A 15,815-nucleotide genomic window follows, 5' to 3' on the forward strand; every position below is an offset into this window, starting at 1 on the left:
CGTGGCACATTGGAGAACCACGATTGGTTCTTGCAATCTTGAATGCAATGTTTAATCTCCGATTGTGTAGGCTGATTCCTTTTCTCTGTTCACTGTTTTAGTGAATTTGTATATATTGATGTTTTTTAGCAGAGTACGTTTAGGTAAATGGATTTTTTTATATTTGTACGTGTGCTACTTTCTATGACAGAAAGACCATATTTTACAATTACAGTTGTTATCGGTTAGTGAAATGGCTTGATTGCCCTTAGACCTTTGAATATCAATTGTACGGAAATACATAAAGTTAGCCAACTTCAGAGGTGACATGAAATACATTCTCATAATGTGACATTTGCAATGTTTTACTCAAAGTGCAGCATTGCACTTCGCACTCAAATGGAGTTTTATTGGCCATACGTGCAAAACATTATTTACTTGTGAGCCCAGTGAGATTCATGGGCTTTATTGCAATGGATGTCTGGGTCACCATCGCTTAAATTCAAAGTGTCTTCTCAGAATGTGTAGGGGGGAGGGTAGTGGGTGGGGGGGGGGGGCAGCCATCTCTTTTGATGGCTCTGAGCCATTGGCTGACATTCCACATTGCTATCTATGATGGAGGGCCCAGTGTTATTAGCTTATCACAATGTGGCACTGAAATGCATCCAGACCTTGAAGGGATGATTGGCTGAGTGGACCGCCAACCGGTATCGAACGTGCAGCCTTGCAATCCTTCGTTAAGGCACTCACATTCCACAGTTATACCCAGCTATAATCACCATAGTTACGTGGGGATGCTTTTTAATTGTAATTTGTAAACCCGCTTTGTAGAAAATGGCAAGCTTTTTTTTATCATCCTGCATAAATCGTTTGGTGCTTTTGGGAATTAAATTGCTAAACCTATACAACCAGTTCTCTCTGGAAAACACACTGGCTATTATCCTATATAGCTGCCTGCTAACTTAACGAGAGTAATTAATTTCACTGCTTTATCAAGTCGAGTATGCTCTGAGATAACATCATGGCTTTTCATGTCAGTGCCTTTGATGTCTTTTATCTCTTTGTTAAAGCTTCAAGGCATTATCAAAGTGTGCCCCGAAGTGGATGCTCATGACTATATGACACCCATTCTCAAAAGGTCATTGTGTGCTGGCCCAAATGCAATATTACTCAAAACTGATAGACAGTGTAGCTTACATGGTTTGGAAGCCCTTGTACTGAACTATAACCCTATGGAAGTGTCATCCTGTAGCAAAGCTGCTGTGAGGCATTACTGGAGTGATGATAAATAGCATTAATTTTATTTCAGCATCAGCATACACTGCCACCTTGTTATAATTCTACCCTATCTTGTGACCTCCAATCGGTTCGTTCAGTGGTTATAGGGTTAAAATTCACGAACAAGAGAGCCACCCTCAAAGGTTTGAGATATTATTTGTACGGCAATTGCTGACACGCTCAGACTTCATCGCATACGATCTCCGTTGTAATCTAATTTATATTTATAGAGGGCCTCAGCTCATCAAGGCGCTTGACATGGCGTACAAAATGGTGACGGGATGATTTAGATGGCAGGGGCGTTCAAGGATTGAGGAACGAATGACAGCGGTAGAGGGTACCTAGTGATTACGAAAGGGCTATAGGGGAGGGACAGGAAACAGTGGCTTCTGCAATATTTAGGGCTTTTTGTGGGGTTTGTTACCCTATACGCTCGGTGGGGACGTAAAAACTTGTTGCGTATGCCATTAGCGGCCAGGGCTACGTGAATTGCAGCCAACGCGGTACGATGGAGGGCTTAAACAACTACAAAAATAATTGGCGATAATTATAAAGTATGATCAATTATTTACGTTAGCGCTAGCGTGGCATACAGTAAAGTACGGTTGTATGTGCTGTGAGATGTATGTATGTTGAACTTGTTTTGCACCATACGTAGCCAACCGTGCTAATCGGAGGTGCGAGATGTGAGGAGTGCGGATCATCTCTCAAACCGGTGGACCTGCACTCCTCGTGTTTTCGCTGCCTTGGACACGGCACTCGATGGACGAGTGCATGTAACGCGCGGTGTTCTCCCAGTGCGGGTGCACAATGATAGAGCGCCGGCGGGCTCTCCGCATTTGGCTCCCAAATCCCGCGGCCCGGCAAGGTGGCAGCGGTGGCGTGGGAGAGAGCCACAACGGTCGCGAAGGGGCAGCAAGTGGCCCACCCCAATGTCACGGCTGCTTTGCGACTCCCTTTGTGAGGCCAGAGGGGTCAGAAAAGATAGAGCTCTCCCTCCGTTTATTTAGACTAGCGGTACGCTCAACAAGATGAGATGTGAGAGGGAGAAACCTGCTCAGAGCTTCAAAATTTTAAAGTCGGTTCAGAAGCGCTAAGCTGTGTGTGCCAGAGGTTCGTGAGTGGGGGCCTGACAGCCCTTCCTTTGAGTGGACGTGCCGCTGGCTAGGCGGAGCAAGCCTTGCACGCCATCGGCGATTAGAGGAACCCGAACCTAGTCCTGGCATAGGACGCAGACTGGCGGTGGAGAAAGAAGCCACGTAGGCTTTCTCGGCCGTGTCATTACTGTTAGGGTGGGAGTGCGTGTGGTCTATGCGCGGACTCTCGCGGAAAAAAAGCTTGTGAAGGGTTTCAAGGCTGAAGCGAACAATGGCCCTGGTCAAGAGAGCGTATGAGGACACGAGATTGTCCATGCCATTTTCTACAAATGGTGGGCTTGATGTGGCAAACTGGAATGCCCAGGGCAATGGCATCATTGGTGGTCACAAGTCAACCGTTGTTGTTGAGGACGCTGAAGGTCGCTGAGTGGCGCGGTGAGATGTTAACTACCTCGCCTGGTATACAGGAGGTCGTAGGTTCGATCCCGACCTCTGACTCCTACTGTATATTTGAAGATTCCATGTTCTTGTGGTCACGTGGATTATTCTCCAGGTCCTCCGGTTTTTCCCTTCTACAATTAGAATCAATATGCATTAACAGAATTTGATTACTAGAAATTTCCACACGATAAGCCACTTCATTGGGCTATCATTTGTGGTAGCCATGTCGCTTCTGAAAATGCACTACATAGCTCAGTGGGCCTTACCTGGTAAAATAAAAATAGTTTGGCTTATAGGTTTAGTTTCATTCCATGAGAGACGTCTGTGCCGTTCGAAGGCAGGCCGCTGTTTTGGAAGGCGCTTGAAGCAGCCCTTGGAAGAGCGGGATAAGGAGCCGGAGGATAGGCGAGAGAGCTATCAGCCTACAATCTGGTCACTTATTTCAGAAGAACACAAACGATATGGGCTTCATGAACACAATTCAGACCCCCCCCCCTTTCATGCAAGCCATCACCCATGAGGGCGAGGTATAAGGAGAGGTCACCCTGCCCGTGGGTTAGAGGAGAAGTTCTCTGGTTGTTTTCTTTTTTCGGCACCTTCCTAACATGTCTAGTTGAAGAGGGATCACACTCATCGTGGTCTGGTAACAATACAACTCTTTAATAGACAGATGGCTCTTCCAGATAGTGCCGGAAGGGTTACTTACGACCTGGAGCTCCCCTGGTTTTTCCACCAAAACAGTCAGGGGATATAATCTCTGGGGGGCGGTATTGGGGAGCGGGGGGCAGGGGGGGGGAACATGATTCCACAGAGAAGGAGGCCTTGGTAACCGAAACACGTGAGGCTTCTGGAAATAGGAGCTACGGAGGAAATCCCGAGGGTAGTTAATGGGGCTCGAAATTTATTCTAGATTCTTCACAGTGATGGAGGCCTCGGGAGGCTTCAGAGCGTGAACCTGGACCCAAGAAGACTAAATCTGTACTTTTGGAAAGGCTGTTCAAGATGAGGACTCCTCGCCTTCTATATCTCAGGCTGGAGGCACTGGAGAGACACTGGTCGTTTACCTCTGCTCCCGTTCAGGCTTTCGGCACCACCGAAGGGTATTTGGCAATACCCTGGTGGTCATGGTACCTCATCTCAGAAAGAGAGGCGATCACATTTTGGGCCAACTTGGAAAGAGAGCTGGAAAAGTCCATCAGGAATGTGGACAGAACATTGCAGAATCAAGGCTATGTACTAAACGGGCAAAAGTGTAATACGTGTCCGACGAAAACAATGTTCTTCACTAATTTTCAGAGGGGGTCTACTTTTGCCGATAAGACATCAGTGTGAGGACTGCCACACATTCATTTAAAACTTTTGGGTTTGACAGCATGATGATGGGGGAGGAGGGAGTGTTTTCACATTTGTATATTGTCAGGGGCCGCACGTCAGGGACCACACTAAAGGCCACCAGGGGCCGCCAGTGGCCTGCTGGCCTTGCGATGAGGAACACTGGTCTAAACAGTTAACTCCACTTCAGGGTCAATTGGACATGGCCCGGGGACAAATATTCACGACAATGGAGGAAAGCGGATAATGGCCGTTCTCTCCATAATATGATCCAGTGTCAATGACCCTCAATTTTATTTATCCTGGAGGGGGTGGAGGGATGCAAAGGCTGAGTTGACCCCAGTGCGATAATTTAACCTTTGGCCTTCTTATTTTGAGTCAAGTCCCCAAACTTCACCGTCGTTTGGCTGGTATGAGGAGTCAGACTTGAGTCACCACCTTTTCCACTGTGGACCAACCCCGGACATATTTCTCACTCGGCCTAGATCAGGGGTCGGCAACCTGTGGCCTCCGGAGCCGCATGCGGCCCTTTAAAGACCGTTTCGTGACGTTATTCACTCCAATGTGGAAACATTAAGTTTTCTTTTACCAAATTTGAAAACAAAAATAAATGGCTCTTATTGTTATTTTGATTGCCGACCCCTGGCCTAGATCTGTCGACACCCTGCAGTCAACTGTAATAATGAAGTTCAACTCAATACCACGAGATCTCAGCATGAATCAATTCATGCTACCCCGAACAGAGATGCCAGTTCGCAGACTGTCCGGGTCAAGCGTGGACAGATGGCAGCCTTAAGTGGTACTTAAGCGCACGCCTGGACATAAATAAACACACTATTAACGCAGAATGTCGTTTTCATCCGAGTAAATGTATGGCTGAAAATGTGATACATATAAAAAAATGTTATTTGTTTATGACTGACAAACGTTTATTATTTGTAGCTTAGATGGACGTAGGTCTCGTATGAATTAGCATGGGGGGGTGGGGATGCCAGCCAAGAATGTAAACGTGGAACGATTCCAATGGCGATGCTTATTTATGTAAGACATTGCACATGTGGAGGATAATACACGGCGAGCTAAAATATAATACTGTAGCATCATTTAATACGTTTAAGCTCGTCTACAGGAACAATATCGCGAATTTACACTGACAGTTAGTCCGATTTCATTGCATTTATTCAGATTAGTAGGGACTATGATTAACAATAATCTAACATAAATGCTCATATCGAATTAAAAAAGGTAATAAAGCTTTAAAAACTACTCCAATGCAATAAAGAATTGTTGCAATCATAATAATGTGTTTATACATGCTGGCAATATAGCAGACAAGACTGTAGTAGCTGATATAAAGCTACATATGGACAGTTCCACAAATGAGCACAGCTTCAAAGTTAGCATTTTTGCTATCATCCTAACGATGCATACTAGCTGTCATTTACGAAGCCAATTTTCTCTACAGCGTTGGAAGATATGGATTATTCATAGAATAATTAAATGTTTGTCGTTCAGACGAGAATTTGAACGCAAACATCACCCACCATCTCCAGCAATGACGAAAAACGCCGACTCCGTCTCAGTAACGTCCCACACATCGTCAAGAAGGACGGACAATTATCTTGTTCTGAATTGCCGGCCTAATTGGTTCTATCTGTCGTGCCTAAGTAGCAAAAAAAAACGACCTTGACGATTATGGCCGTGATTACCTGCTTCTATTAAGGTCTTGAAATGTCGGAAATGGTTGATGTGCCCACGACGTACTGTTATGATTATTTTGCTTGGTTGCTGTAAGCTTTAGCTAAGATTTGCAGACACTGGCTTGCATCTGAATATTGCTTGTATGGCTTATTATTATTCGTTTTTCACAGTCGTTTGAAATGTTGGTATGTGTAATCCCAATTGACTAATTTAAAGGTATTGATGTAAAGCTTTCGTAACTGCAGGGATTCATATTCTTGGTTCTTTCGGTAAAGTCACGTAGAAAGGAAACAATAATATAAAAATATAAAACAATAAAATTCTCACGACGTTTCGACTGCAACACAAGCAATCATCATCAGGTGTGAAAAACCACAGCAAGAAAATTTGAAAAAAGTGGCGGTTTTATGTTTAAACGTTAGCACCACGGAGAGCGATTTGGCAGTTATTCAGATGGACGAGTCCATCTATGTTCAGAAAAGAGGAGGGGGGAGACGAAAATAATGGATGCGGTCTGAAAGCCACCGTAAGCGTGAACAATCAATTAAGCCCCGAAATGGTCTTATTGTTTTCCGTGAGTGGCTAATCGAACTCGGGTCACCAGGTTCGTAGCAGCAGTGTGCTAACCGCCGCACCACCACTCCCCCACCACACCGCGACCTGACATCTGTGTGAAGAGTATAAGGGGAATCTTGATTTGAAGCTTTCGTGACTGCAGGAATCCATACTCTTTGGTAAAGTCACGTAGGTATAAAATAAAATAAATCACGACGTTTCGGGCAATTTTTTTTATATTTTATACCTATGTGACTTTACCGAAAGAACCAAAGAGTATAATATAAGGGGAGCTTTTAAGTGGTGTACCCCAAGCTAAAGGTACAGTACACCACTGCAACATTGTGCTTCTTACAGCCCCTCAAACTGTGCTGTAAAGTAACAGCACAGTGTGTTGTGTCATTTCCCCCAAGATGTCACAAATTTCGTTTCGTAGGAAGCTCGCCGTGTTCTCCAGGTTATAAGATGCTCTTTTTCCAGTGGATTTTAAAGCAACAGTTGTGGGTGCGTCTTATCCGTTTATTCAAATTGTTTATTCAGTAAAATCTTGCCCCCACTAAAGAGTGCTTCGCAATACTTTGCGGTATGAATTAAATGAAGGTAGTCCCTACCTATGAAATAAAGGCACGTAAAAATATAAAAATGAGAGAGGACATACTCAAGGCAAAGTTAAAAGAAAGAAAAAAATAAGTCTTGCAGAGTTTATCATGTGGTCCACGAGTGTGCGTCTGTCTTTCACTTAGATTGGAGAGCGGTCTTACTTTACAGAGCGTAGGAGAGCATGTGTTTTCATGGCTGATTAAGTATTGTTGGTTTATTTCTCTGTTTGGAATATCTTCCAATGTTCTATGCTGTCTTGAATAGCTGTCATGTACTGCTTTAAATAGGTTTTAATGTATATATATATTTTTATTATGCATTGAGACATTATGAAGCACCGTTTCTGATGGCTTATCAGCACAGCATTATTAACCACTTCGTGTTTCTTGTGCATCCTTGCCATCACTCCAGAGACGTTATTTATTTGTATTGGAGCATGCGTGTGCTTAATATCGTTATCGTCGTTATCATTTTGACGGCCTCTCCTCATAATGCTATCGCACTGTGCTTTTTGATTCCGGACTCTGGTCAAATCGAAGCAATTGGCGGCAAGTGGTGCGTTTTCGACAACGTGCACGAGCCGGCTCGTGCGGCTGCAGGCAATTTGAGCCGCGGGATCAACAGATCAACATCCATGCGTCATATTATAGAACCTGTCTTGTTGTTTTGTGTGTGTTTTTTATTATTATCGAGTAGTGTTGAATGTCAACAATGGATTTGCTAAATCCTGTGTTTTGGAGAATGAAAAACCTCGCATCTTGCTCTTTCAATAGTACACATTCTCTCCAGTGGCGTTGGTACGAAGCATGGGTAAAACAATACGTGCAGAAAATGGTCATGCGTGCTTCCCCCGCGTGTATATTCTCCACATCGATGCGAGTGATTATTTTGAGTTTTATTTTACACGTAGGCTTTCGTGACCAGTGTTATCCACAATTGGGTTTCTCCACAACTGGCTGTCGCCTGATGCGGCTGGTTGTAATTACTGGCGAAACGTCGTACCTGAATGGTGAATGTTGTGGGGGTTTACTGTCCAACACACCACAGGTGTGCTGCTGAACTAGTAACGAATTGGCACGGTTTGTTTACGTGACAACCCTTACTAATTGGCTGTGTTGGGTGGTGGCGGGTTTAGCGACACATTTATATTCATGCTATTCAACCCAAAAACAACTATTATGGATTTGAGTTGTGTTATCGCTGTATAATTCAGCGTTGAACGAGAGGGGGCCGGGGGGGGTCCCCCTGCCTGTAGGATCGGCAGTTCACCACCAGCATTCATCCAAGCGAGCTCGACTCTGCTGATGAGACGCTGCGTGTTGTGTCGGCATTCATGCAGCGTGTTTGCCTGTCTAGAAAACAATGCGCTGCTGATATGATGTGCTTGCCAGAAGGCCATGCGGCTGATGGTTTTTGTGTAAGAGCAATGATTTTATTATTTACGTGAAAAGATGGATTACATGGTTTGATAGTAAGGGCACTTGTATGTAATTAAATATATTTTTTAAAAACCCTTTTAAAAGAATGTGGATACCCAAACGATGAAGCTAAACACAACCCAACATTTGCATTTCAATGGCTCATAGGCACCATTTTAAGAATGGGGGATTGGTTTAATTTTACAGAATTCAAAGTTACAATCTTTGGTGAGGCCGTGTGAGCATTGCTGAGAGAAAGTGCAGTCAGTCCGCCCTGTGTTTCATTTCCATGAATATGTGTGTGTGCACGAGGTGCGCCTTGTGAAAATGCGGTGAACTGAGGAATTGTCAATTACATCGGATTAATTTCTGATGGCTCTCATGCCGGAACATTTTACTTGCGCTTGCACATTCATCTCTCGCTTATTTGTGGTATCAAAGAAAGCAAGTGCCTTGAATTTCTATATGCTCCCTATGATGTTTCTTGTCTCATTTGGTGAGTTTCATTAGCTGTTCAGATTGCCTGATAATGTGCAACATCGGAAACTTCCAAATGTTCCACTTGAATTTAGTGTTTATATTTTTTAAAAATCACCTTGGAGACATTGTCTTCATTGGTTTAAGACTTTGGCCAAAACTAACCCCGAATCTTCATCATTGATTTCTGTCGTATTCTTGTGGTGCGTTCGTTAAGTAACCTGGAAGCAACGTGTGCCGCAGCGTCAACGCTCACAGGTTGACATTTTCCCACAACTTTACACACCGTCAAAGGACATTTGGGGTCACTGTCAGCACTGGCATTCGTAAAAAAAATTTGGCTTGGAGCCCAGTCCAGAATCGGGCTGAGGGGGGTGGCTGTAGGTGAACGTATGCAAGCAAGTATCAAGTTGTAAAATAACTCAAGACAGTTAATATCAATATGGGAACACATGGGAGGAAATGTCAGCCAACCCCCGTAAGCAGTGGATAAGTTTGCTGTTTAGCCCACTCGGTCAAGAGGGTTGAAGAACAAAGGGGAAATAAAAAGCCATAGCGGCAACAGCACAACACAAATCCCATCCGGCGGACGGGCAGCAACTGTTGCCGACAGTGCAGCCAATGCTTTCGCTCAAGGGGCTGGTGGCTCTCATCTCCACCGGCGCGCTGGGGAAATGCTGCTGTTGCTCCACGCTGTTCTCCGCAGTCCGTCATCGTTCAGTGACGGACAGCCGAAGTGTGGTCGTAAAACAAAGTCTGAACGAGAAGCACAAGCACTCACGACCATGATAGATGATCATGGTGTGGGGAAGACTTTCGTCCAGCAGTGGGTTGATCATAGCTCTTGATGGTGTGTGTGGGCGCCACGGTGGCGAGATGTTAACTCCCTTGTCCGGTATACAGGAGGCTGTTGGTTCGATCCCGAGACTGACGCTTGTATTCTTGGAGTTTGCATGTTCTCCCTGTGGTCGTGTGGATTTTTCTCCTGGTCCTCTGGTTTTTTCCCTCCACATTTAGAGATGTGCGTCGAGAGTATTTGGCTGCTACCATAAGTTTCCACTTGATAAGCCACTTCGTTGAGCTATCGTTTATGATAGCCAGGTCTCTTCTCAGTGGGCCTTGTCTGGTAAAATAAAAACTAGTTTAGTTTTAGCGTGTTTGTTTTTATCTTGTAGTAAGGGTGCTAGACACAGCACATAAGCGGCTGCTGCATCTCACCCTCCCACTGGAGAGACAGAGAGAGCAGTCCATACCCTTGTGCACAGTTTCGTGTCCACAACACTGCATCGTGCGACATTTAAATTATAATGATTAGGAGGCGTAACGTTTGGAGCAATACGCACATCTATTAATCTGATATATATATGAAACTCAAAGTTAAAAAGTGTATTAGGACTTCAATGTTTTTGTAGAATGTCTCGGTTTAAATAATTGATACTGTTGCACAATACATTTTTGTGTCTAGGGGTTTGCTAATTTTTTTGCTTTGCAGTCCTGTCCTCTGCATCATCAACACCTGTGTTGCTAATATTTTCTCAGGTATTTATTAAGAAAAATAATGTTATATAAACCGGTCGTTTATTTAGAGACAACGTGCACAGCGCTATTTTTTTTAAATTTGCCGTTGAATGAGGGTCGCCTCACACCGTGTTTCATTGTGGGTATTTTATTGGGCCGTACCTCACCACGCTTGCTGATGTTTTGGCAAAATCAAGAGCAGAGCGGTAGGAGCACAGACGTTTATTACAACAATGCATTTTACTGCAATGCCCACTATGTAGCCACACAGCTGCCTATAAGATCTGCTATGCATGGTGATCACTTATCCAAGCGCAAAGCCAGGCGCAAAGCCAGGCGCAAGCTCTGCTTAGCTTCCAAGATCTTGATAGGACGCAGGCGCATTCTGAGTGAATTGTTCACAGGAATGAAACCTGCGTGCATCTCAAGTAGAGTATATACAGTGCCTGCTTCTGCTCCGACACCTAACCCCCCCTCCCAAATTACGTGATACACCTGGTATCGACAATCAAGGGTGTTTCCCTGTCCCCAGATGACCTGCTTGTCAGTTTTGATGTGGTTTCCTTATTCACCAAAGTTCCTGTACCTGACACCATCGTAATCATTGAAGACTTGGTTCATCAAGGACTGCATACTGATGTACCCCCCCTGGTGAGACACTGCTTAACCTACACATACTTCACCTGGAATGTAACTTTCTACAAACAAACTGAGGGCACCCCAATGGGCTCCCCCCTATCTCCGGTTGTAGCCAACGTTTTCATGGAAAAATTTGAGACTGACGCCATCCAAAACTGCCACTCTACGTGCGACCTTATGGAAGAGGTACCTGGATGACACTTTTGTCATCTGGCCACATGGCCGGCTTGCTCTAGACCAATTCCTCGACCACATTAATTCCATATACCCAGCCATCAGATTTACCATGGAAGTCGAAAAAGATGGCAAGGTACCCTTTTTGGATGTCCTAATTAAAAGGAGACCTGATGGTTCAATGAGCCACTCTGTCTTCAGGAAAGCTACCCATACGGATGCTTGCTTAAAACCGGATTCCCACCACCATCCATCCCAGAAGAATTCCCTCATAAAGACTCTATACCATAGAGCCCAACGCATCTCCGACCAGGAACACATTGCCAGTGAACTGAAGCACGTACACCAAGCTCTTAAAGCTAATGGTTACTCCGACAATCCGCCAAGCCATCACTGCAACCATGAAGAAGGAACCTCTTGAGGAGCCATTCAAAGCCATCACCTTACCCTACATTGCGGGGGTCGCAAAAAAGATCTCCAAAATCCTGAATAAACACAAGATCCAGGTCCGATTCAACACAGTTGATGTGGTTCCAGACATACAGTACCCGGGCATCTACAAACTAAGTTGCCTCTGTGGTAGCAGCTACATTGGAGAAACCAAACGACATATCTCGGACCGCATCCGTGGACATAAAGCAGACTTGAAACACGGTAGGACGAACACCTCAGCCGTGGCAGATCATTGTTATAATTCAGTGGGCTCACATGACATTGACTTCTCCAAGACGGAGGTTCTCTGCAAGCCATCCGGCTACCATGAGAGATTCGTTCATGAGGCCATCCACATATAGAAACACAGAGACAATTTGAACTGAGAAGATGGATTCTGGCTTAGTAACCATTGGAAAGATGTTATAAACCATTTCGGTTCTTGATTGATTGTATTTTACGGTGACTTTCATGCCGCAGTCCATTCGCTGGCACTGCCTCTTAGTACCTTTCACACGACGGTCAATGGTATGGTTTATAGCATGTTGTATAATAATAAATAGTATAACAGTGTAATGTTTAATATAATTAATAAGGCAATATATAATATCGTAATTGTATAGTGAATATACAGCAGTGTGGTACACAGTAGGGTTGGTAGAATAATACATAGTGTAATATTACAAGTCTATTATTTTACAGTCTAAAGTATAGGGTAGTGTATAGTAACGCGTTGTATAATTCAAGGGTGGGGTTTGTCTGTGGCAGTGTATATTACGGTGTATAGTCATGTAATTTAGAAAAAAGTTTAGTTGTAGGCATATCAATATAATGCATAATGTTAGAGCTTACATTGGGCTGTGTATTCGATATTATACAATGTAGTTTAGATTGGAAGGTATAACATTGTAATGTATAGTAGTCTAGTTTATAGCATAGTTGTAACGCAACACAGGACAGAGCAGCACATCGTGGCTGTTTCTCTCTCTCCCCCCTCCTCCGTTCCGAGCATAGATGGACTCGTCCGTCTGAACAAAGCTCGTCGCTTTCCGTGGTGCTAACGTTGAAAAGAAAAAAGAAACCGCCACTTTTTCCGACATAGTTCAATGCTAATCCCTCACACTAAAATTATGCTAATCTCCCAGTTACATGCTAATTTCTGACTTTAACATCCTGCTAATCCAGCACATTAACACAGCTACTTCAATGCTAAATTCTTCTGTTGATATGTAAACTCCTTTGTCAAGGCACTCTGCTCCTCCCACCCAGCTTAAAAGACGCTGCCAAGCTTGCCAGTGTTCACTGAAGCGCTGTCTTCCCGACAGTCCTGTTTCTTCACCTGAGGAAGGCTACTTGTGTTGTGGCCGAAACGTCGTGATAATTTTCTTTTATTATGTTATATTTTTATTATTTTATTTCCATTCTACGTGACTTTACCGAAAGAACCAAGAAGATACGTGTTATCATTTCCCTCCTCTATTCATTGTGTGGTCTTACAAGGCAAGCTGATTGTTTGCCAAACTGGCGGCTAGTTGTGTAAATGTCCTGAGAGTTGGGCAACCGTGAACGCACAGGTTGGCTGGCGCGCATTGTCACGTCACGGAAGGTGTGCACGCGGTTTTCACGCCCTCAGGCAGCTGCTGCCGTAGGCGCATGTCTCCAGTAGTGAATTAATAAGCAAAAAAATATGCGTCTCGTCAGTCGACTGGACTCTTGTTCGAATTGACGTTCGTGATAAAAAAAGGCGCCTTTTGTTTAATACGGAATAAATGGGCACCCAAAACGGTTCATTTACACATCTGTCCCCACACACACACACACTGTCTTTAACACATTCTGAAATTATGCACTCTCAGAAGACTGTGGTGGGTGATGAGATGTGTAAAAGAAAATACTTTTGTTCGGAGCTTTCTGTTTCATGCAATCATCCCAGGAGGGAGTCTTGTGTCTGGTCGCTTGCAGTGAGTAACACGGTGCTGTGCATGTGTTTGCGTCTGCTCTCGCCACGTGTTTGCGTTGGCTAATTTCTTCCGCCATTTCGTTTGGCCACAGATCAATGAGCTGACCCATGTGCCCATCCCCGTCATGCTGCTGCCAGACGACTTCAAGGCTTTCACGAAGATCAAAGTGGACAATCACCTATACAACAAGTAAGCCGGCTCTAGACCGCGACGTGTGTGCATTTGTATGTACGCACGTACGATGAACTTCTCTGGCACTGTAAGTAGCGAATCGTGCTAATTATCGGAGGTATCCACTGCCAGACGAAGGCCTCCACAAGTAACCATTTATTGTAGTACTTGCGATGCCACAACCCATCTAGCTTCTCAAAATGTCTGGTTCTCATTGTTTACATTTTGTAGGGGTGTTTTCTTCGCTGGTGGGGGTTCGCTCCTTTGGCTGCAATTCTGTCACCGGTCTCCCCTCCCCCTTCTCCCCGTTGGCTATCATCCCTCCTCGCGATGTGTGCTGCCCTATGTCCATTTGCTTTTCTTATTGGTAATTTTGACTTCTCTTGATTTGCATTTGTTCTCTTGATTAATGTGCACTCTTTGTCTCTGATTGTAATTCCCGAATGACTTTTCACACTTAAGTTTTTGATCCATTTTATTCGTGATTGTTCTCGATTCTGTATCGTGTGTAAAAGCTGGTGATTTGAAGTCGTTGAAAACGTATTTCTTTCAGCACGCTGTACTTTTTTTTTTGGCTGCCGTGGTGGCGAGATGTTAACTTCCTCGCCTGGTATACAGGAGGTCGTGGGTTCGATCTCGACCCTGATGCCTGTATATTTGGAGTTTGCATGTTCTCCCCATGGTCGCGTGGATTTTGTATCCGGGTCCTCCGGTTTTTCCCTCCACATTTAGAATCAACATGCATTCAGAGTATTTGGCTGCTATAAATGTCCATGTGATAAGCCACTTCATTAAGCTATTATTTGTGGCCAGGTCACTTCTGAAAAAGAGCTGTATCGTTCCCTGGGCTTTACCTGGTAAAAAAAAAGTAATTATATGGGGAGTGTAGCAGTTAGCGCTCTGCGCTACGGACCCAGCTGCAGGAATTTGATTCATGCTCATGGCCAACACCAGTGACGACTATCTGAACCACGTGATAAGAAGCCACTTCGTTGAGCTGTCATTTGTGGCCAGGTCACTTCTGGAAAAGAGCTCTATAGCTCAGTGGGCTTTACCTGGTAAAAATAAAAACATTGTTTAGTTTATTGTTGCTTTTTATGACCACAAAAATTTTCAAAAGCTCTTCAATCCGCCTCTCACTTGCCTCGGTATTTAATCGGTTTGATCCCAGTCTGCCTTAAGTAATTGTCCCAGATTTGCGTTGTCTGTTGCGCGCTTCACTTGTACACCTCCTGCAGTTCTCCCCTCTTAGTCAGAAAACCTGCAATATACTCTACTTTTATTTCCGTCATAGTCTTCTCTGTTAAGTTCCTCATCAGTCTCCACGTATAGCTGGCAAGTTAATTTACATACAAAGGAAATTGAAGATATTTGAAAATATGAATCTCCAGCACCTAATTATGTGGTTATCATATGAAATTGTTGGAGCCTTATTTCAATGTGTGATGCTAACTTATTGCGGGATAAATCATAAGGTTGTAGTAATGAAAGCGCTAAGTAGCGTAAAAAATGCATTTGGAAAGATACTAGGACAGATTTCATTGTGTGTTTGCAATTGAACAAAGAAAGTTAAAATAAAGTACACGAAATTACATTATCTTAAGATTGCTTTTATAAATCTAAAATTGAAAGTGAAAGAGGCAAAGTTTTTTTCCCTCCTAAACGACCTTAGGTAAGTTGATTCACACGGTGGTCGCCGACACACTCCAACTCCTTGCGTGTGCAAACTCCATCCTGTATGCGGGGCACCCAGTTTATCTCATGGAAACAATGTACAATTAAAGACAGGTGACTCTCGATTATCCTGCGCTAATGACGGGGAGGACGGCCGCGGATAATCCCAAGAAATAAAACATTTCCGTGGAGCTCTATGCCAAAAGCGACTAATATAAATTATCTGAATTATATGCGTGCTCAGTGATAACACGTTCTTGCTCCTGTGCAGACGACTCGGCCCACTAAGTGGACAGCAGTAAAGCCACGCCAATCAACATCAATCAAACTCCGCCCACTGTTGTAAAGATATGCAACTACTGTACTGT

The 15,815-nt window shown here is 44.1% G+C and overlaps 1 protein-coding gene across 6 annotated transcripts in view; it reads left to right on the plus strand.

Annotated features, from left to right (window-relative positions):
- The window catches only part of LOC116943875 (phosphatidylinositol 5-phosphate 4-kinase type-2 alpha), a 231,125-nt gene that overhangs the window by 48,207 nt on the left and 167,103 nt on the right, over positions 1-15,815 (plus strand). For all 6 annotated transcript variants that reach the window (XM_032957157.2, XM_032957159.2, XM_032957161.2 and 3 more), the window contains exon 2: positions 13,694-13,791. In XM_032957157.2, the coding sequence (XP_032813048.1) occupies positions 13,694-13,791 (98 nt within the window). The remainder of the gene's footprint in view (positions 1-13,693; positions 13,792-15,815) is intronic.

Source organism: Petromyzon marinus, chromosome 19 (genome assembly GCF_048934315.1).
Source record: "Petromyzon marinus isolate PM22_M1 ecotype Great Lakes invasive population chromosome 19, UKy_Petmar_22M1.pri1.0, whole genome shotgun sequence".
In the NCBI taxonomy this organism is placed as follows: Eukaryota; Metazoa; Chordata; class Hyperoartia; order Petromyzontiformes; family Petromyzontidae; genus Petromyzon; species Petromyzon marinus.